A 23563-nucleotide genomic window follows, 5' to 3' on the forward strand; every position below is an offset into this window, starting at 1 on the left:
CCTATAGCTTTCTTCACGGGCCACCAGTTAGCAGCCCTATGATCATGGGTGGTTAATTACTCTGCATCTTACTTTTCCTTATCTATAAAATGGGGATAAGTGTATTTACCCCTTAGTGCTGTTATGAGGATCAAAAGCTTATAAGATTCTCTTCACAGTAGCTAGAACAGAAAAATCACTCAAGAAACAAGAGCTGCCATTACTGTTCATTTCACCAGGGGTTCAGAGCAGCCATCAAGGCTGGCTGGTAGCAAGGGCTGGGTGACTCAGCCTCTCCAGATGATGGCTGACTTGGCTTCCTCTGCCGAAGGAACCAAATCAAAGGATCTAGAGATCTGGACAGGGGAACATGGAAGCAAGCAATAGGCTTCAGATGGGGGTGGAAGGATAAAGACCCAAGAATTCCCTGGTGGGGAGGGAAGAGAATGGACAAGGAGGTTCCCAAGAGTCTGGGAGTGCTCATCTTAGCCCTTCTGTTAGAAGCAGTACATGGGTGAGGGGACATGTGCAGTGACCTGTGGAGGCCAGCACCACAGGAGCGTTCAGATCTGAATGTGGCAGAGCTGGGGGTGGTGGTGTCCTCCCAGCTGGAGAAAGGCAGAGGGCTGAGTTTTTCTCCCACCTCTGGCTACCTGATGTGGAGGGCCTCAGGCTGATGCCTGTGGGCTTTTCCTGGGGTGCGGAGGCCACTCTTTAACCCAAGCCATCCTGGCAGAACAGGAAGAGCAAGGGGCCATGGGGTTAGAGAGGCAACCTGAGAAGTGAACTCCCTTGAGAGATATGTGCTTAAGGGAAGCACGTGCCTGGTGGAGAAGGGGAAGCCGTGGACCTCTGCTCAGCCCCACCTCCACTTCTCCCTCTCCTTACCTAAAGCCATTGCCCCATCAGTCTTGTCAGTGAGACATTAAATGCGTTGACATTAATAAGACAGAGCTCCTCCACTTGTCTGCCAGATTGGGCCTCTGCTGTGGAAGAATTGCTAATTAGAGCCACGATAAGAATATATCAATGACAGGCATCAATATTATTGCCTCCTGTGGTTCCCTGACTGTTGATTTGAAACAATCTCTCCAAGACAACAGGGGAGAAAAGCTCCATTTGGAGAAGGGAGCACCCCCAGCTGCATTCATTCTTGAAACCTCTGGTCAGGGTCCTTCCACCTGTGGCCCAGGGCTGGGGCTGAGTGCAAGGGGTCTGTGCTCTGGAGCAGAGAGTTGGTGATCTTGAGGAAAGCCCTGGCTCACTGAGTGACTTCAAGCATGTCTCTCTAGACCTCAGTTTCCTCAACTGCCAAATGGGTGTGATAATTCCTGCCTATCTTGCCCAATGTGGAAGAGTGGATAAAGTACAAAACCAGGTTTTCGGAGGGTGATCTCTGTGCAAATGTGGAGGCTTTGTGGACTGAAGGAGACAGGTGGGGCACCTGAGGGGCAGGGCAGCACTGACAAAGGGACGGACATGTCCCAGTTTGATAAACTATCAGAAGCAATAAACTCTCCTGGCCCCCACCAAACACTCAAAACTTGGTGGGAATCGAACAAACCCTGGAGCCAGAGAGAAGAGAGGCAAAGCTTGATGCAAATGTGCAGCTACCATCTGGTGTCTCTGAGCCTCTGAGCCTGTGAGGACTCAAGGCCTTCAACCCACACCCAAAACCGTGCATACCATGCCAGTCACAGGTGGAGCTCACAGACAGGGTGTCCCTTTAGCCACTGGGAGCTTCTCATAGGCTACCCCCGGAATCAGAGAAGCAGGGCACAGTGGAGAAACCCTGTCAGCGACAGCCCAGCTGGCCGTGTGGGCTGCACTGTGCCTGCAGTGTATCACAGTCATAGGCACACATATATAACATACTCAGATCACATACACATGGCCAAGTTCATCAGTGAATGTGTCCGGGCTGAAAACAGGCAAGTACACATGCATGAACACTTATATGCACACACGCACGCATGCAGCGTCTTAAGCCCAAAGCCAAGCGTGGACCATGAAATCTTTCCCTATTGAGAAGGAACTAAGTGGCCCCATGCAGCTTCCCAGGCACAGGTGGCCTCAGAAGCCATAACTAAGCCAAGCAGCAGTGATGAGGAGGCTGAGAATTAGTCTCAGCGTGGCCTGAATATTTCACAGGAGATTTTGCTTCACAGAAAATGCCTCTTTGCCTGTGTGTGTGTCAGGGTGTAACTGCCCATCAGGTCGTGGAGCAGAAGACTGCGTGCAGCTCTAGGTCTCAGCCTCACTCTGTCTCTGCCGCAGGCCTGCCCTAATTTTGTGGGGCCCACCCACCTTTCACTTGCCCCTGAGAGAGGAAAACTCAGATGCCATTTTGGGACACAGAGTCCTGGCTCAGGGTCACCTCTGCCCTAAGTCCTCAGACTCCGCCCCCACCTAAGGAAGGGATAAAGTCCCCACCCTTCTGTCCACTCTCCTTGTGTTCTCTCTGCAGGGGCTTAAGACCACTGGCTATCTCACTCTCTCATATTCCTCCTCTCTTGTCCAAACCACCAAGCTGTTTACAGTTCCTTGAGGAAACAACAGGGAAGACCAAAAAAGAGAGAATTCACAGAGAAGGCAAGCACCCGAAGAAGGGACAGAGGCCATCTCGGCTGGCCCCTGGAAGCTCCCCCACTCACAGGGCTTGCCCACCAGAGTAGGGAAAGGGAGGTCACACCTCCCTGGTCTTGTCTCCCACCAGGAGCACTCTCTCTCACTTCTTTTGCCCTAGAAATGGCCACTGGGCAAAAGCTAAGGTCAGGTGGTGTCTCCTCCAAGAAGCCCTCCAGGTCAACCTCCCTAGGCCAAGAGTGTTCTCTGGCTCCTACAGCACCTTATGTTTCCCTTCATCACCGTTCTGTAACCAAGAGCTGAAAACTTAGATGTCTGTAATGTCCAGAGAGGACATGACAGGGAGTGAGTGGGTGCTGTAATGCAATGTAAGTGAGCGGGACTTGAGAAGGGGGAGAACACGTGTCTTAAGGTGTTAGCACCAAGTCACTTCATGACCCAGCGATCCCACTCTTAGGACAAACCCAACCCACAAAGATCATTACCCAAGTGTTCATAACAGTATTATTCATAATCGCCAAAAAGTAGAAACAGTCTACACGTTCATGAATGAATGGGCAAACCAATGCGACATGTCAATAAAATGGAATATTATTGGGCCCTATAAGAGAAGGAGTACTTGGTCCCAACATGGATAAACACTGAACACACTATGCTAAGGTAACAAAGCCAGAGACAAAGGCTACACATTGTATGATTTCATTTACATAAAATGTCCAGAAAGGCAAATCCATAGAAACACAAAGATTAGTGGTTGCTAGGGGCTGGGGGATGGAGAGAGGGGCGTGATTGCTAATGGGTACAGGGTTTCCTTTTGAGGTGATGTAGTGCTCTGGAATTAGTGATGATGCTTGCACAATCTTGTGAATATAATAAAGAATACTGAATTATATACTTTAAAATGGTGAGTTTTATAGTATGTCAATTATATCTCAGTTTTTAAAAGCAAATTGTTTAAAATGAAACAAAACACATTCACAAGCCACATCCCTGGTTGGGGACTCCAGTTTTCAACCTCCTGTTCACACATCTGTCTACCCCCAAGAATGGAGAGTCAGTCCTAACTAAGGGCCCTCCATGGTGGCCAGAGCTGGCACCCCAAGGTCAGGTACCTGACCCATAGCAGTGACCACTGCAGCTTATTACCACAGGCCACACATTTCATGCTTTGCAAAACCTCCCTCAGATGACTCTGGTCCACCATCACAGCCAGGTCTCAAGCAAGGCCACTGAGGTAGGTTGAGGTAGGATTGGGAAGAGAGGCCAGACTTCCTGATTCAGTGGCCAGCCTCTGGTGGGCAGAGGCAGGCAGACACAGAAGTGCAGGTAGCTCTGCTGCCACTTCCTCCCTCAAGGGCCTTCCGATCCCCCAGCAGGCCACAGAATCAAGTCTACTGCTGGATTTGGTCTCAGTTCTTTCTGGGGCCCTGAAGGCAGCTCAGCCATGGCAGCAAGGCCCCCACCCCTCGCTCCCACAATCCCCAGATATGGCCAGGACCCTAACTTAAATGCCCAGTTTCTCAGAGGCCCAGCACAGCTTAACTGCCTGCTATGGGCAGGCCAGGGGCAGAGGCCAATCAGAGCCCCAGGTATAGAAAGACTTTTAGGTCAGGTGACCAAGCACCCTGGGACAATCCTGGGCAAGTGGGCCACCCTACCTGGGCAGGCCCTATCCCTTCTTCTGCCCAGTGTGTAAGCCACGGGGTAGGGACTCCTCTCCTAAAAGGCCTTTTGTCCCTTCCTCTCATGCCTACCTTTGGCCATCCTGCCTTTCACAACCTCCCATAAGCAGAAAGGAATCCTCTCTTTCAGCTTCTACTTCAGGTCCCTCAAAGAGAAAGCAGGTTTCCAGAACCAGCCCCTTGAGCCTATGTGTCTGTGGAGATGCCCTGTGAGCCATTGGGCAGAGGAAGCAGGCGGTGGGGTAAGACCTTTACTCCTTCAGCCATGGCCTCCCTGCAGACTATCAGCTCCTGGAGGGCAAGGAATGAGTTTCTGTTTGGTTCACAGGTGGGCCTCTGCTCTGGAAGGCTAGGTGCCCAGGAAATATTTACTAAATGAATGATTGAGTCCGTTTTCCACTTTAGGCTTCCTTACGATATGTTTGAACTAAAGAAAAACAGAGTTTGAAAATTACTGGCTTCAAGAGTAAATTCTGAAGTCATCAGCTGGCCACAGAGGCCTCCTCCACCTGCCCCTCACACCTTGCAGCCTCCCTCCAACCCACTGACAGGCCCCACCCCAGCACCTCCAGAAACCCAGGCCTTTGCTCAGGTAGGGTGCCTTCCCGGAGAGCTCTCACCCTGTCCTGGGCACCAGCTCAGTTCTTCCCACTTGCCCCTCCCTCCCCCTCCCTCCCCAGCTGAGTCCTGGCAGTGCATCTGGGAGGATGTGCAGGTGAGAATGAGGGAACAGCTGAAGGTTGTGTCTGACTGCAGGTCATCCAGGACCTAGGCTAGCTGAAAGGCTGTCTGGGTGTCTCAGGGTCTGACTGTCAGCAGTTGGGTGCAAGGCCAGGGTTGGCTGACAGGGGAGGGGAGGGGAAGAGAGAGAGGGGGCAGAAGAAAAGGAGAGGGAAGAGGAGGGAAAGGTGGGGAGAGAAAAGGGAGATGAGGGAGGGGCTGAGTCAGGGTCTGCCACAGTGATGAAGGGATGGGGCAGAGGTCACTTTTTTGGACACAGGATATTTTCCCAAAGACAGATTAGTTCCCCTGTGCAGACTGAAGTGAAGTGAGGAAAGGAAGCCCCTCTGGGAGAAGAATGTCAGCTTCAGACAAGCAGCCACATCTCTTTTCTACTCCCCTGCCTCACGCACCACTGTGGTAGGAAGCAGTCTAGTACCACCTGGGCCTTTTGCTCTATCTTCCTTCAGCCCAAGAAGTTCAGCCACCCACCTGGGCGACCTCTAGGGTTAGACTCTCCTAACCCTGGTTCAGACTGAGCCCTGACGCCCATCCAATAGCAAGCTCTGATCCTGTTCATACACTGAACCTTGAGCCTGGTCACATGCTGAGCCCCGACCCTGCTCACACACTGAAACCAGCCCTGGAAGGGTACACCAGCCCATGGTGTACCCTCTAAGAACTAAAGAAGGTTCCAGAGAACTCAGCCTCTCCTCCTACTACTCCTCAGAGCTGGTGACAGATCCAGTCCGTGGCTATCAGAGACAGGTCGCAACACTGGGTGACTGCAGGCAGCTGTCCGTCCCACAGTGGCTCATGGGTAGCTGATTTCTGATCTCAAGACCAAGACTGAGAATGTGATAAGCCTCGTCCGGCATCAGGACACAGCGGTGTCTATGGGCCCCACCACAGGTTTCTACAGAGAAGCTGCCACTGTCCTTCCCCTGTTCCACATCCCCTCTGCCTCCCACAGGGGTCCAGCTCCACCTCCCTCTCCTTCTCAAGTGTCCTGGAAAAAAGCTGTGAATTGCTGGAAACTTGTCCCCTCCCCTTCCACCCCTCTACCCTCCTGGCCTTTTCCAAGGCAGATACACATCACGAAAGTCCCCCTTCAGTGTCCTCAGCTGGTTGTCAGCTAATCCCAAAGAGGTGTTAACTGATAATTAAGAAGTTAGCTGTAAACTTAAAGTATGATTCACGACCAACAGCATTTTGGTTTTAACAGGCTGTTCTTGGAAATGGGAAAATCTTTAAGACTCAGCCAAATGGCACAGTAGACTTTGGGGGCACTTGGTGCCTGGAGCCCGCCCCCCACCACCCACCTTCCACAGAAATAAGACGCTGGAGCCCAGAGAGAGGCCTTCCAGTCTCAGCTCCACCTCCTAAGAGCTGATACCATTAGACATGTAACAAAACCTCTCTGAACCTCAGTTTCCTCCTATGCAAATGGTATACAGAATACCAACCTTGCAGAATTATGACAAAGCCCTCAGTACTCAAGAAGTCCGAAGGTTCCTAACGTCCCCTTGCCTACCCCTCATGGAAGGTAAGTGTGTCAGCTTCCCACCGCCCACCTCCTCACCCCCAATCAATCACCAAGTGTGTCTATCTCTCCACTCCCTAAATCTCTTCCCAAGCAAAGGTCAATGGAGTCATTGGCCAAAGCCTGGACAAATAGGAGACTATGGGAACACTGAGCAGACAAAGGGAACGGAGAGTCTGAACAGCAAGGAAGGAATGGCTTCCTCAATAAACAGTGTCAAAACAGCTGGTCATTTGGGAAAAACACTCAGATCCCTTCCTCAACCCACACACATAAAAGCATTCTGAATGCAGAGAGATGTAAAGATTTTTTAAAATCATAAACAACTAGAAAACAATGTAAGACAACATTTTCAAAACTTTGCAGTGGAAAAGAGTGACAGACTTGATCACAGGATAATTTTAAACTTTTTTTTAAAGATTTTTATTTACTCACTTTTAGAGAGGGAAGGGAGGGGTACAGAGAGAGAGAGAGAGAAACATCAATGTGCGGTTGCTGGGGGTTATGGCCTGCAACCCAAGCATGTACCCTTGCTGGGAATCGAACCTGCGACACTTTGATTCGCAGCCCACGCTCAATCCACTGAGCTACGATAGCCGGGGCTAATTTTAAACTTTTAAGGGGTTAAAAAAAAAACACCATAAACTTAAATGACAAAAAAACTCATAAAACTGTGAAAAAAATTACAACATATGACAGATAAGGGGGTAAAGCCCTTATCCTCTTAGAAATCAATTTGTTCTTACAAGTCAATAAAATGCATTTCACACACACACCACCCCTCCCCACTAAAACCAAGGTCACAGGTGACCTCCCCAGGGCTAATGCAGGAACAATGCTCAGTCTACATCCTACTTAACCTCACACTTGAAACACATCTTGCCTTTGGCTTCCAAGACACCACACTTGCCTGGTTCTCCTCCACCTCACTGGCTGCTTTTCCTCAAGTCCCCCTTTTGGTTCTTCCTCAGCTCCCCAACTTCTAGACAAAGGAGGCCCCAGGGCTGGGTCTTTAGTCCTTCTTTTCTTTTCTATTATTCTCACTATCTTGATGCTCATCCATTCTCACAGTTTTAGATACTATCTTTATACTGATGACCCCTAATTTGTATCTCTAGCCAAACCTATGCCCTAAACTCCAGACATTTATCGCACTGTCACCTCTACATTTGCACATGGATGTCTGCTGACACCCCACTGTTAGAGCCCACAGCCAGAGCCTGCTCACCAATGTGCCATCTGGGCAGCCACACTGGACCCCACTGTCGGGAGGGCCTTAAGCTTGGGTTAGTGTTCCACTGTCACCACTTGGGAGTTCTTAATATTTTTTTAAACAAAGAGCCACCTGTTGGGAACCGCCCTGCCTGGTATCAGAAGCTGTAACCCCCGCCTAGGCTAAGGCTGAGGGAGTGGCCTTGGACCGTAAGCCAGCAAGGAGACAAAAGCTTATCTCCCTGGCAGGAGCACTGCTTCTGCTGCTTCATTCATAACTGAACCCCAAAGCTTGGTCGGTTAGCCAAAGACAGGTAAGATTCCCCAAGGGGGGAACGATCTAAGACAGGCATGATCACGTGGGAGGCCCCCAAAAGGAGGACTTTGGGGGCTACAGCAAAAGGGGATGATGGACCCTCGCTCCTCGGCTTTGACACAGCCTGAGTCCTCATTGTCTGGGAGAAAATCTCCTTATCTCTTGGTTGCCTTAGTTCCCTTGCTCCACCTAAGCCTGAAACAATGACAGGGTGGTGCAGCTCTGTGCTGAAAAGGGTGGGTTCCCCAGGTGATCAGGCCTAAGAAAAAACATGTAAATTCCTGTGAAACCTTCTTTGTTTAGAATGCTCTCAGTTGAATGAGAAGGGTCCAAGGAGGAAGTTAGTTTGTTCCTTAAAGTCTTACAGCTCTTTGACCCTGACTCAAAATAGGCCCTCAGACTTCCTTGTTATCTATTGTTTGATCCTTACTTCCTAGCAATGAGTAATGAGCTTTTACCTGAATTCTTACACAAACGAAACCAATAAAAAGCCTCTCCAGAGGGGGAGCGGGCGAGCTCTGTGCACCAGGGAGGGTGGCCAAGTGGCGCCCTCCAGGAGAGAGAGTGGCCAAGGCACTCCCCACATGAGGAGTGGCCCTGCTGTTCCTATTCCCCCACAGGACCTGGTTGTCTCTGTGTATGTTTTTCTCCAGTTTTGATGAGCCATCCGCAGCGTTCCGTGATCACTGCTGGCCGATGACCCACGCATCAGCCACCCATTTTCATTTTGCTCGGGGTCCCTCACATTATGTAGCCAGTCCTGCCCACAGTGGAGCTCCTCTACTCCAAACCCACTAGTCCCTGTTCTCTGCTTCATCTCTGTTGTTGGCAGCCCCACCCTTGTAGCCGCTTGGGTCGCGATCACTAGAATCATTGTTATGGACTGAATGTTTGTGGCCCAAATTCATATGTTGAAGTCCTTATTGTAACATTGTTACAGGGTGCAGCCAAGAGGGGGGACCCCAAATGGGCATTTGAAATGTCGTCCAGAACTTAAGGTGTCCAGATTTTAAGATGTCTCCATCCCCCACCCCAGGGTGTGGGTTGGGGGAAGGGACAAATGGAGCAGGGCCATTGAGAGCTGTTTAGCATAGCAACAGCCTTGCAGCTAAGCTCTGGCGTGGTTGTTTGGCATATCTATAACCTTTGACTGGTTGCATAGATATGTTAAGTAGCTGTGATCAGCTCTAAGCCAGGGGAATGGAAGTAACTTCCCCACCCAGATGTAACTGGGGGGGGGGGGGTCCCCTGAGTTACAGCACCTGCGTGGGAGCTCAGAGAGGATTGGCTCCAGGATATGGGGCCACACCTGCCCAGACTCATGATGGCAGCCCAGTAAAGCTGGAAGGATACGAGTTCCGGCATGTGAAGCCGAGTGTGGGAGGAGTCGGAAATGGGGTTGCAGAGGAAGATTGGCCTCGGGGATTTAAAACCCAGATTTGGTGGCCATTGAGGGGAGAGAACCATGCTGCTTTAGGAAGAAGAGCCATGTGCAGCCCTGAGAGGACAGAACCATGTGGCCGTGGAGGTGCAGAGAGGATCACAGCCATTGGAGAGAGAGCCACACAGCTTTAGCAGAGTGAAGACTCCCGCAGCTCTGAGAGAGGGAGAACCACGCGGCCTTGACAGAGTGGGGACCCCCCCCCCCCGCAGCTTTAGAAGGGGGAACCACCACCTGGTTTTAGCAGAGATCCTGGTGACTCAGCGGAGGGTGCCGGGAACCCAGGGAGGTCTCCCAGTCGAGATGGAGGACTAACTGGGAAGAACCAGAGGACTGCCTGAGCCATGGACTTCTATTTCCTTTCCTGAGATACGGTACTCTGGACTGGGCAAAGGGGGAAAGAAGGAAGGACTGTGTCTGTTTGTGGGTGTTTTAAGGGACTTTGGGATTTTGGTAAAGACAATAGGTCACTACTTTAAGTTTGTATAGCATTAAATAAACATTTCCTTTCCTTTTCACAAATCTCTGGCATTGAGAGACGTCTTTCCTCTGAAGGCGGACATAACGACCCGGGGCCTTCTTTCAATAATAGTATATCATCCCAGGCCCCCCTTGTTGTGTTCTGTAACAACATGATGGTATTTAGAGATGGGGCCTTTGGGAGGTAATTAGGGTTAGGTGAGATCTCAAAGGTGGGTCCCTCAGGATGGGATGAGTGCCCTTGTAAGAAGAAGGAAAGATACCAGAGCTCTCTTTCCTTTTGCGAACAGAGAAGAGATCTTATGAGCACAAGCAAGTGAAGAGCAGGGTCCTCACCAAGAACTGAGTCTGCCAGCACCTTGATCTGGGACTTCCCAGTCTCTAGAAGTATAAGAAATAAAAGTATTCTCTTTAAGCCAACTGGCCTATGGCATTTGGCTGGGCAGCCCAGGATGACTATGACAGCAATCTTTGGCTCCTCTCTCTCACATACACCACCTCATCCAATCTGTCAGCTAAACCTATTGGCTCTAGCATGAACATGCATCTGTATCTCCCCACTTCCATTAAGACCCCCACTTCCATTAAGGCCCCCTCTTCCAAGCCCCCACCATCCCCTCCCTGGATCACTGCAACAGCCTACTGACTGATTTCCCTTCTTCCACTCTGGCCTCTTTCACAGCAGCCAGAATGAACCGGTTAACATGAAATTCAGGTCATGTCATGTCACTAATCAGAACCTTCTGTGGCACCCTGCTTCATCCTAAAGAAATACCAGGTCCTTACGGTGACCCACAGGCCTTGCACACCTGACTCTTGGTCCTCCCCTAGCCATACCTCCCATTCTCTCCCCAGTCACCCCGTTCTAACCACACTGGCCTTATCTCTGAGCCCTGGACAGATCAGGCCTGCTCCTGACTCAGGGTCCTAGACATCCACATGATTCATTCTCTCACTTCCTACGGTCTTAATTTCAATGCCATTTCCCAGTAAGGCCTTGCTGACTACCATATCCAAATAGCCCAGTATTCCTAATCCCTCCCCTGCTTTATTTTCTTCTTCTTCTTAGTATTTAACACATATATACACACTATATTTCACTTACCTGTTTTTCCTTGGCTGGCTGTCTTCCACTACAATGTAAGTTCCATGGAGCAGGTATTTGTCAACTTTGTTCACTGTTAGGTCCCTACCCAAAATAGTGCCCAGTCTAGAGAATGTGCTCAACAAATGCTTACTGAATAAATGGACAGATGAATAGAAAAAAAAGGTGAAGACATGGCATGAACTGGCAATTCACAAATGAAGTGGTCAACAAGCACACTCAAATATCCTCAACTTCACTAATGGTCAAAGAAATGGAAAATAAAGTCAGTTTTAACTATCAGATTGGCAGGGATTCAGGTCCCTTGTGTGCATGGTAAGTCAGCACAGCCTTCTGGAGGTCGATCTGGCATACAGATTAAATCTTGAAATGTGGGTGCCCTCTGACCCAGGCAGTCCTCTAGCAGAAACACTCCTGAAGGACCCAGAACACGAGTGCACACAGCTGTACGAACTGGGAGATTCCCTGAGTGGTTTGTATAAATAACCAAACACTGGCTATTTGGAAACCATCTAAACAGCCACCATCAGCACTAATAATTGATACATAATTTAAAGAGCATCTAATCAATGGGTGTAAAAGGAGACTGAAGAACTCTGGAATGAGCTACACAATATTTGAAAGTTAAAAAATCAAGTGATAGAGCAGTATAACTAGCACAAGCCCATGTTTGTCCTTTAAAAATATGTTTATAAGTACATAGAAAAAAGTCTGGAAATGTTTAGCCCTGAAGAGGAAGAAATTATGGGAAGAGACTGAACTGTATGCTTGAAATACTTCTGGATTGTTAGGTAGATAGGTAACATATAAAGAAAATATTACCTTAATAGTCAGAAAAATAACTCACCTTTACCAAAAAAAAAAAAACAAACAAACACTTCCCACGTCTCTCCTACATTGAGGACGCAGAAACAGGGCACTCCAAACCCTCTACAACTGGACCCTGCCTCATCCCTGTCACCTCCATCTCTGCCTTCGTACCACACCCTCAAGCACTCTGGGTTCCAAGCTCATAAAACAATTTTCTGTTCCTGGGTCCTTTCACAGTTCTAAGCCTGTCTGACAACTCTGTTTACAGGCACAAGGGCCCAGCCAACCCTGACCCGTGACCCGCTAAGCCAGGACTCTGCTGAGAGAGCCAGAGGGGAATACAGGGCCCTGAGATCCCTCTCAACGGCCACAGCTTCTGCCCCAGCCTCCAGCAGGAATGGCTTGTGGGGCCTGAGAGATCTGGCAATGGTGCCCATGTTGGCCTGAGCAAGCCTGGCCGCTCTCGGCTCTCAGACACCTGTCACAGGCACTGGAGGCCACTGATCTGAGAGGCCAAGGTGAGTCCAGCAGGGAGGATTGGCCAGAGGAGGGAGACTAGGGCATTAGCCCCCACTAGGGTTGTCAGATTTAGCAAATAAAATTGTATGTTCCGTGCAGATTTTGGGATATACTTATGCTGAAAAGAAATTTGTTATCTGTCTGAAGTTCCAGTTTAACTGGACTTTCTGTATTTTTTCTGGCAAACCTAGCCCACAACCCATCCCAGCCCCTGGGATACTTGGCCACAAGCAGAAAGTGTCACCTGAGGTGTCCAGGAGCAGCAGAGAAACACCAAGTGGAAAGGTGAGCTGGGTCATTCCTGATGTTGAAAGGAGCACCTCTGCCCTGGGGGAGTCCCACAGAGAACAGGACCTTCCAGAGTCAGAGCCGTCACTTATGGAAGCATGCACACAAGATGAGTACAGTGACTCTGGCAGAAAAAAGCCAGAGCAACCAAAAGGGGAGCCCCACAGAAGCAAAACCTCTCAGCCAAAGTACTTAACAGGTGTGCATGCAAGTCCTAAACAAACCACAGATAGTGAACATGTGAGAGCGAACAGGTGCTGGTGGGATTATGTATTCTACGGCCAACCTATCACTACCCGGGAGGTGGCCTGGTGAGGATGCGTAGCTGCTGGGGTGGCCCACGTTCTCAGAGGTCTGGGAATTCCCTTCCAGAAGACCCTGCTGTGCTCCTCTCACCACACCCCTCAGTAAGGACTCATTCCATCCTTGCTCCCAGAGCCCTCCCACCTGGGTCAGAGACATGAGACCAGTGAGCCCACCTCACTCTCCCCATACCTGAGTCAGATGGTGCCAGGAGGCAAACAGACCAGCCTCTGGGGGCTGAGGGAGCGGCGGCCTGTCCGTCGTGGTCCTAGCATGCACTGTAGGGGAGGAGAAGAAAAATTAATGTGGGTAAAGATGAGGCTTCTGTTACTCCAAGTGGGCTCACCCAGCACGAGGTTCCTAAGACAGATCCTGGTCCCCCAGCCCAGTGGGCCCCATGCTGCCTCCCACCATGGGGATGAGCCTCATGCCATCAGTCTCCCTGCTGGCCTCCAGCCCCCTTGAGTGGCCTCTCTGGCCTGGCATTCAAGGTCTTGTCCAAGCCCCCACTTCTCACCATCTCATACTGTCCCGCACCAGTCAATCCCATTCTGCAAGTGTGTTCACAACATGTACACTCATGTATGCATGTGCACACATGCACACATGCAGACACAAATATACGAGGTCTGTCCAGAAAAAGTCCAGCCATCAATAATATACAAAGAACAGTTTGCACAACACTGATGTAACCTGGCAGCCAAGGAGAGTGGACTGGAATGTGCATGTGTGAACAATGAGGACTTCACTGTACTAGTCAGTGGGGGTGGCAGATGCCATGGAGTGAGCATGTGTACTGTGTGGCCATCGCATTCAAAATGACTGAGCAAGTAGAGCAACAGATATGCATCAAATTTTGTGTTAAGTTTGAACATTCCTCTGCAGAAACTATTTAGATGATTCAGAAATCCACAGCTATGGACAACTGGTGATTGGCAGCCTCATCACCACAATGCACCCACTCATGCATCATGTCTCGTGCAGAGTTTTTTGGTGAAACGTGAAATCACCCAGGTGACTCAGTCTCCCTACAGCCCAGATTTGGTGCCCTGTGACTTCTGGCTTTTCCCAAAACTAAAATCACTTTCGAAAGGAAAGAGATTTCAGACTGTTGATGAGATTCAGGAAAATACGATGGGGCAGCTGATGGTGATTGAAAGAACAATGTGAGGTCCCAAGGTGCCTACTTTGAAGGAGACTGAGGCATCACTGTCCTATGTACAATGTTCTTGTATCTTCTTCAATAAATGCCTCTATTTTCCATAGCACATAACTAGATAATTTCTGGACATATCCCCATACACATATGTACACATAACACACACACACACACACACACACACACACACACACAAATGAGTAGCTCCACTCCATTCTCTCTGAGATTCCCATTGTTTCCCACCAAGTCTGTCCCCTGTAAGCTTCACTTACATATCCTCAACCCAGAACGTCTGGTTTCTGGCCCCCACCCTGCCACCACCTGCAATACTCTCCGAAAGGTCCAAACAGCAAGGTCCCACCTGCCTGTGCCAGTCCTCCCACCGCAGCCTGCTGGAGCTCCCTGACCCACCTTCTTCTTGGGTCATCACACCCCTCCATCACTCCTACACATGGTCACAAGCTGCTGCTTCCTGTCCTCCCCTCCCCACTCCTCCCTGGGGCGTTTTACCCACATCAGTGCTTCAGGGTTTTCTTCAGAGAAGAATCGAAGCCCTTGCCCTGTCTCCTGCCCTCTCTTCTTCCCCTACCCAGCTCTAGGCCTCATGGGCCACCTTGTTGCTCTCTGCCCGACATACCACCCTCTGGATCCTCCTAGGCCTGGCTCTTCCTCATCCAGTTTCAGCTCAAGGCACCTCCTCAGAAAGCCCTCCCTGATTACTGTGTACGGGAGCCCCTCCTTACCCGTGTCACACATCCTGACTGACTGATTCATCATTTGGTTTCCCTGTCTCACTAATCCCACAGTGAGCTTTTCCCCCCCAGTCAGGTTAATTGAGGCATAATTCACCTACAGTAAAATCTACCCTTTTAGTGCACAGCTCTATGAGTTTTGACAGCTGCACACTGTCATGTAACCACTACCACAACCAAGATACAGAACAATTCTATCACCCTAAAAATCTCCATGCGCTCTCCTTTTGTAGTCAGGTCCCCCACCCCCAGGCCCTAACAATCTAACCACTGATCTGTTTTCTTTCCTATAGTTTTGCCTTTTCCAGAAGGTGATATAAATGGAATCATCTATATGTAGCTTTTTGTCTGGCTTTGTTCACTTAGATATTATGCATTTGAGATTTACTTGTGTTGTTTCTTGTATCATAATTTCACTCTTTTTTATTGCTGAGTGGTATTCAATTGTTTATCCATTCAGCAGCTGAAGGACATCTGGTTTGTTTCCAGCTTTTGGTGGTTATGAATAAAGCTGCCATAAATATTTGCCCACAGGTTTTTGTGTGAACATAAGTCATTATTTCTCTTGGGTACCTAAGTAGGATTGCTGGGTTACATGGAAAGCATATTTTTAACTTTATAAGAAACTGCTTTATAAGAAAGCAGTTTGGAAACTGCTTTCCAAAGTGGCTCTACCATTTTATGTTCCCACCAGTAGCAGTAGCAGATGAGGGTCCCGTGTGCACTGCGCCCTCACCAGCACTCAGTGCTGTCCCTTCTGTAAAAGTCAGCATATTGTGCTAGCTGTGCAGTGGTATCTCACTGTGATATTAACTTGAACTTCCCTATTGACTAATTATGATTAATGATTTTTCATGGGCCTTATTTTTTTGTTTCAGTACCATCACTATCTGAAATAGGGACCTTTACTCCACTCCCCAACACCTAGAACAATATCTGGATGGTGATGATGATGACACAGTGACAGTGATGACAGCCAATATTCATAGAGCCCTTATGTTCCCAACATTGTTCTGAGCACTTTACAAATATCCACTCAATCTTCACAACTATCCTAAGGGACAGATGCAATCAATATCCCCATTTTTAAGAGGAAAACACCAAGGCAGAAAGAAGTAACTAGCTCAAGGTCACATAACTAGTAAGCCAAGCCAAGCTTCAATCCCAGGTGTTCTGCAGTCAGACTCTGCAGTTGTAATCAGTATATTACATAGCCCACAGCAGCCACATTTGCCAAGGAATAAAAGCATGGAAGAAAGCCAACAACTTATAGCTCTTTCTCTCCCAGCAAGAGTGCTGTCCCGTGCTTGAGCCTATCCACAGGGCTTGAGCATGCCACAGACTGAATGTCGTGTCTATCCTCCCCATTCATATATTGAAATCTAATCACCAGTGCAATGGCACATGGAGGCAGGGCTTTGGGAGGTGATTAGGTCATGAGGGTAGAGTGCTCATGAATGGGATTAGTGATTTTATAAAAGAGACCCCCCACGAGAAGGGGGAGAAGGAGGGAGAGGAAGAAGGGGGGAGGAAGAAGAAGACAGAGAGGTAAATGAGAAGGAGGAGGACAAGGAGGAGGAAGGTGAAGATTAAGATGAAGAGTGAGGAATAGGAGGAAAATGAGGAGGCTTGGGAGGTCTAGGAAGAGGCAGAGATGGCCTTCCCTGAGCCAGCCCAGTGCTTCTCCCTCACGGTCCTCCCTGATCCTGGTGTCCATGCCTAGCATGGTGGGCCTCTTCTCCATGACCTTTCCTCTGCAGGCTTTCAGAGCCCCATCTCAAGAATCTGAGCACCAAGTCCCTCTGCCTCTCATATTTTTGTCTGTGGGATTATTTTGTCATGTCTGTCCTCCTCAATGCAAGCCACAAAATATGATCAGAACACAGAAGAGGAAGATGGCAATGAGATGGTGCACAAGGTAGGGGTGATTATAAAGCACAACATGTTTGACAAGGAGAACTATGACTGTGACATTGCATCCTCGAGCTGAAGATGCCTATCACATTCCACATGAACGTGGCCCCTGCTTGCCTGCCCAAGAAGGGCTGGGCCGAGTCAACACTCATGATGTAGAAATTGGGCACCGTGAGTCACTTTGGGTGTACCCACAAGAAGGACCACTCGACCACCACCTTCAAGATGTTGGAGGTGCCCTATGTGGACAGGAACACATGCAAACTGTCCACCAAATTCACCATCACCCAAAACATGTTCTGTGCAGGCTACAACTCGAAGCCCAAGGATGCCTGTCAAGGGGACAGGAGGGGTCCTCATGTCACCTGGTTCAAGGACACTACTTTGTCATTGGTATCGTCGGTTGGAGAGAAAGATGTACACAGAAAGGAAGTTCAGGATCTACACCACAAGTTACTAGCTTTCTCAAGTGGATCAATAGGTCCATGAAAGTCAAGGCCAGGACCCACAGTGAGCAGGAGGTCCCTATACCATTCCCCTTATCAGAGTGATGCTACCCAAAGACCCACTGGAGCCACTGGTGCCTTGTTTTGTCTTAACACTTGCCATTCTGAACAGGCTGAATCCTGGAATAAGCTTCTTATCTGCAAGGAAAATCTGTGTTTATTCCTTATCCTGATTTTGCTCTTGCTCTATTGAAGTGGGAAATGAAATTTTCATTTGGAACATTAGATCCTGCCCTTTCCCTTACCAGGTTGGAATATTCCTCCTGGAACTATTATATTTTACAGGACAAGGGTTTATGCTCCCCAGGAAGACTCCTCTGCTCAAAAACTGTGAGGGAGCCATTTCCATTCATAGCATGTTTTTTCTGTTTTTGATTGACCTGAACTGCCGTCTTGGCAGCCACACTCACAACACTTGAGAAAAAAATGGCCAAGGTTCTAGGAGCACAGAGAGAAGGCACAGCAAGGGTCAGGGCCAGAGCACGACTGGGCAGCCTCACCCTGGGGTCGGAGTGGGGGTTCTCCACATGTGCCAGCATAGCTTCCCTACGCCTGTCGTTCACCATCTGGGATGAGACAATGGTGGAAGTGTGTCCTCCAGGAGCTTCCTGTGAACGGTGGACTCCCTGGGAAGGAAAGGCCCAGAGAACTTCTCATTGGCAGGCACATTTTAACATCTGGCTTCATGCTAGAATCACTTGGGCACTTTTAAAATGTGCCCATCCCTGGGCCCACCCTGGCACAGTCTCCTCAGCAACTTACACACCCACTAGGTACCAACTGCTCCCAGACCAAGAGGTTCTGGAGTCCTTCACCCAGGCCACAGCCCAGGGCACTTAAATCAGTGTCTCTGGAGGTAGGCACGGGCCCCCTAAATTTCTACGGCCCTTCAGGTGACCCCGGCATGTGTGGTGTGTGGTTGCTGGGGACTGTGGGAAGGCTCCTCTCTCTTAGACTGGGTCATGTCTAAATGCCAAGTCCTTTCCCATCTGAGTTCTGTCCATGCCAGCTCCAGGCCCTCAACTTAAATGGTCACGAAAACCAAACGTTTTAGAAAGTGGAGAAGGGCACCTCAGAGCAGACCAGTGTGTTCCAAATGTCCCTAAATGGTTTGCATTTTGTGTAACTTTGCTAAGCAAAGTTTCAGGGTCCCACTACAGAAACTCCCAGAAATGTCAGTAGCTTTTTTTCTTTCTGTAAATGGGAGCTATTGCAAGGTAAGAGTGTTTTATAAACAAAAGACATTGCACAATTAGAAAAATCAATATTGACAAGTACACAGTTCCCCAGAAACAGTCTGAGGAGAGCAGGAAAAGCTGAGGGTGATGTTTCTCCTCTTGCCTGCCTCGACTCCTCCTCAAAATGAGCCACTGCCGAATGGGCTCCTGAGGCCCTCCCTGGAGAAAAGGCTTCAAATGGCAGGAGACCATCATGTTGTTGGGTGGAGAGTTTTCACTCGTCTCTGTCCCAAAGCAAACCCCAGACTTGGGTTCCTGTTTCTGGAGGTCAAAGGTTGTTTGGAGTCCAGAGAGAACTCTGGGGAAGATTCACAAATAAAATCTACCTTTGCTGTTAAAAAAAGAAAGAAAGAGAGAAAGACCCCTGAGAGATTGTTTACCTCTTACTCCATGTGAGGATGCCATGAAAAGACAGACAGCCAACTACAATCCAGGAAGTAGGCCCTCACTAGACACCAAATCTTCGGGAACCTTGGTCTTGGCCTCCCAGTCTCCAGAATTGTGAGAAATAAAGTTCTGGTGTTTCTAAGCCACCCAGTCTGTGGGATTTTGTTACAGCAGCATGAATGGAATAAGACACAGTGGCTTCTATGTCTCTTCTTGGATTTTCTCCCTCCAAAGCTGAATTCATCTTCACTCTCAATCCTGCTTCTTTCTCCCCCGATACATTCAATTTATGGGATGGTGTTAGAATTTAAAGCATTCAATGGGATAAGAGAGGAGAGGTTTAGTTAAGCCTGGAGTCTGGTGGGTGCTGGGGCCTGGGCCATCCATCGGCCTTGCTTACCCATAGGGACTCTTCCTCAGAGCTTTTCCCAGCAGCTGCAGAGAACGAACAGGAAGTCATGGCCTTGGCTTTTCTGAACCCTTGCTCTGAGTTTTACTGCCCATACAGAGAATTTTATTGCTCATTGAATGTCTGGGCACATTTTCTCCACACCCTCCCCACCTAGCACAGTGTCCCCCATATTTCTTCAGCCCCTTTATAGTTAGTGGAGGCCATATGGCCAATGGGCTGTGAACAAAAGTGATGTGTGTCATTGCTTAGCCAAAGCATTTAAGAGCCAGTACGTGACTCTACCATTTTAGTTCTTTGCAACAGGAAATGAAGGAGGCCACATGTTTCAGATGGGGCAGTTAAAGGATGGTGATGCTTCTGCCAATCCCCTGAATGACTGTATGGACCACAGCCTGACACACTCCCCACCTCCCACACTGGACACGTAATGTGAGTGCACATGCTAAAAGAAGAAAGAAGGGAACTGATATTACATTAAATCACCGAGAGTTCAGAGAGAACTCAGTGCAGCACAGCCTTGCTATCCCAACTCGTCACTTGGGAGCATATGTCCTTGCTGCATCTGGTCTGAGAACACACTCAGATGACTGTCAGAGTATGGAAACTAAGCTCCATTTGGGAGCCCCTAAATGCCATGTTTTGCTATGTGTGTATTTTACACAGGATTATTATACCCATAAATATACCCATGGTATGTAATCATTATACCCATGTATAATGTACATCCTTATTTTTCTCTCAAAAATTTGGGGAAAAAAGTGCCCATTATACATGGCAAAATATGGTAATTAGGATTTCAAGAGGAAATGGAATAATCTCAATACCCAAGCTGAAGAATTTCACTATTCACAAGGAATGTGAGAAGGTTCCAGGTCCCACAGCAGGATCCACCAGCAAGACAATCCCCACCTGGAAAAGGGAGGTGTTAGCCGAGGCAGGTGGGAACATTTCCATAACAGTTGGGGCCTTAGCCTACATTCAGGAGCTCGAGCTTGACTTTAGAACAAAGGCTAGGGCACCTTCAGAGCTTTATCCCTGAAGCAGATCTGGGACCAGCTCTCAGGAAGGCACCAGGGCCCCCAACTCAACTGACCTGGATAGACAGTTTTTGGGTGGGGGCAATGGAGGAAAACTGACAGGACTTGGGGCCACAAATGACCACAGCTGCACGCTTAATTGTGGGTTTCTACTGTGAACTTATTGGCACTTTTCTTTGGCAATTATCACCTTGAATGTTGTGTACTCCAGTGGGATCACCCAAGTGTGGGATGATCCAGGATATAGGCAGAAGAGGCAGCCCCTCAAGACGGGGTGCTGGCAGGCGTGCAGGCAACCCAAGGGGAAAGCTTCCTGTATCTATAAACACCCTGCATCTGTTCCCTCTCTCCAAGAAGTAAATTTGGCTGCTCCGGAATAACTCCTCCCCTAAACTCGACATGAGTACAGTGAAGCATCTTTGAGGCCATTGGAAAGACCCTTCTACTTGTGAAGGCAAAACTTGAGACGTTCCTTGTACACAAGCCTGGATGTTGGTGTCAAGATTTCTAAGTTTTGAACTTTGGTGAGGGTAGCAGGAAACTGTGGCACTGCATGGCACCCTGCAAGGGTACTAGGTGAATGGGGGAGGGGACTTGGGTTGGATTTGTGGGGGTTGCTTAAATTAAAGAAGCCCCTAAGACAAGCCACGCTTGCTAGGACCTGGGGACCTGGGAATGGGGGACTTCCAAAAGAGCAGTCATACAGTATCCTCTCTCAAAGGCTTTTGGGTAGAATTCCCTGGGAAGGTGTGAAGTAAGTTCTGCTATTCTTTTGGCTAAGAATAAAAGGTTGTGTAACTAAACAAAATACTACAAAGAAACAGGCAAAAACCGTTTCATTTTTTGCCATGATTTATTTACTTGGGAGTTTATTTTAATGATGAGAACTCCATATGTTGAGTTTGGTGATTTCAGAGGGGTTTTTTTTTGTTTGTTTTGTTTTGTTTTTTGGCATAAGAAAAAAATTACATTGGGAGCTTGGAGACCTGGAGCTTCAACACAGTTTGGACACCTTGTACCCACCCTCATGGTCGCAGGATTTGCTTAAGTATGCTGGTGGGAAAGAACTGCTGCCAAGATTTGCTGAGCTTCCCACTTTTGTTTTCCACAGGTGAGTTTCCAGCCAGTGGTGCTGAGAATTACACGTCCTGGGGTCAGGGGTGTAGTGCTGGCTTAGGGCTAGAGTAAAGAGCTAGCCAGGCTGGGGTCAGGCTGGATCCCTGGCTCAAAAGCACACTTAAGCATCCCCACTCAGAGAGGAGAGGGTTTTTGACTTGGGCATCATGCTCTGGCTCTCAGAGGCCTGAGCAATGATGGGATGAACACGCCGACAAGTGGAAAACACCTGATTAAACACCTGATCAGTACTGTGACAGGGTGCGCAACATGGATTGTTCCCCTGAATGGTTTCTGCTGACGGGCTTCACTTCACTGTCTGCTATGGGTTTGGGGGCTGACATAGATTCAAAGGCAAACGTTGGAAGAAGCCCCTGTGGGGAATTGAGGCAGAGCTGGCATAGGAGTGGGGTGACAGGTGGAGGAAGAATAGAGGGGGCAGAAAGGAGATGAAGCTGAATGCCAGCACCATTGTCATCATCATCACAGTCATTAGACACTGGTCCCTCACTGGGTGAGCACTTCACATGCACTAACACACCAAAGTCCTACTGATGCCCTGGAGGGGGGCACTGCTATTATCTACATTTTCAGGAAACTGAGGCGCCTGGGTGGCTAACTTGCCTTGTAAGGAAGGAATGGGCTGCCTTTCAAACCCAGGCAGTCTGGCTTCAGTACTCATCCTAAGAGTCCCTAATGAAACTGCATTGGTCAGGTTAGAAATGAAAGACTCCTCAGTGGTAATGGTGGCAATGCTGTCTGTGGTTAGTCAGATCCAAGCTGGCAAAAACAAAACAAACAACAACAACAACAACAACAAAACATTGTCTGTCACTTACTAGTCCTGTGACCTTGAGCAAGTTACTTCACCTCTCTGCACCTGGTCCCTCCTCACCTGTGGTAGGAGAGACTACAGGGTGTGTGTGTGCCCATGCATGTGTCCTGCCTGGTTCAGTACTTGACAGAGAACAGACACTCCACAAAATGTAGATGCCCCCACCCACGAAGCCACAACACAGATGTGCCAATCTCCAGAACTTCTAAGCATGTACATGTGTGCATGCATGTACCCATGTGTACACGGTGAGCACTCACATGCAACTCTATGCATTTCCTCCCTAATCCTGTCCCAACTCAGGGTGGCGGTGGCATCATCTATGCTGTCCGCCAGCCAAACACCCAAACTCTCACCCTCTCTCACCCTCGTATCCCATCACCACAGGCAGCTAATTCCTAAATATTTCTCAAACTCACCTTCTCCCAAATTCTCCCCCACCCCCACCCCATCACAAAGTCCTCAGCTGCCTCCTGCCCCCTGCCCGGCAGGCCCCTCCCCGGCAGGCCCCTCCCCGCCACCCTCGCACAGAGGCAATCAGATGACCATTGCCAGTCACAGATCTGACTTCATCCCCACTCTGCTTGAAGTCCTTCCAGGAAGCCCAGTGGCTCAAGATGTGAAATACAGAAGCTCAGAGGAGACGTCTGATGGATTTCACTGAGTAAAGATCTAAAGTTTCTATAGTGCCTAACTAGGTTAAAAACACAAACGGCAGACTACTAAAAATACAGGGTTCATCAGAAGGAACGCCTGCTCAAGTGTGGTTGGTAAGGTAATAATATGGGTGTAATAATTTATAGTTTTAATTTGAACATTTCACCTAAAATGTCATCTGGTGTGCTTGAGTGTAACACTGTTATATTACAGAACTACATGCTTATGATTTTATAATAAAAGATTTTGTAACAATAAGAAGCATTATTTGTGCCAGACCCTGTATTTCCAACACACATAACAGACAAAAGTTTTTAAATTCCTAACATACTAAAAGCTCCTTTATGACTATAAGAAAGGCAAAAAGAAAAGAAAGATGGGCAAAGAATATAAACAGCTGATACACAGAGGAGAAATACACGTGGCCAGTGCCTGCATGAAAAAGGTGCTCAGCCTCGCTGGGGAGAAGGAAAGTGAGGATTAAAGCCACAGTGAGATGTTTTCCTGGTCTGGCGAAAATTAAAAAGTGTGATAATGTTCACTTTACCACACTTTCATGTGAGGCG

At 48.7% G+C, this 23563-nt stretch overlaps 1 protein-coding gene across 4 annotated transcripts in view; it reads right to left on the reverse strand.

The window, feature by feature from the left end:
* The window catches only part of LINGO1 (leucine rich repeat and Ig domain containing 1), a 210621-nt gene that overhangs the window by 52977 nt on the left and 134081 nt on the right, over positions 1-23563 (reverse strand). For 3 of the 4 annotated variants that reach the window (XM_028507233.2, XM_036027590.1, XM_036027591.1), the window contains one exon: positions 13177-13262. The exons of the other annotated variant lie outside the window; for it this stretch is intronic. Coding sequence is in view for 2 of the 3 variants with exons in the window: in XM_036027590.1 (XP_035883483.1) it covers positions 13177-13262 (86 nt within the window). In the remaining variant the exon portion in view is untranslated. The remainder of the gene's footprint in view (positions 1-13176; positions 13263-23563) is intronic. 4 annotated transcript variants of the gene reach the window in all.

The sequence above is a fragment of the Phyllostomus discolor genome, chromosome 1, assembly GCF_004126475.2.
Source record: "Phyllostomus discolor isolate MPI-MPIP mPhyDis1 chromosome 1, mPhyDis1.pri.v3, whole genome shotgun sequence".
Taxonomy (NCBI): domain Eukaryota; kingdom Metazoa; phylum Chordata; class Mammalia; order Chiroptera; family Phyllostomidae; genus Phyllostomus; species Phyllostomus discolor.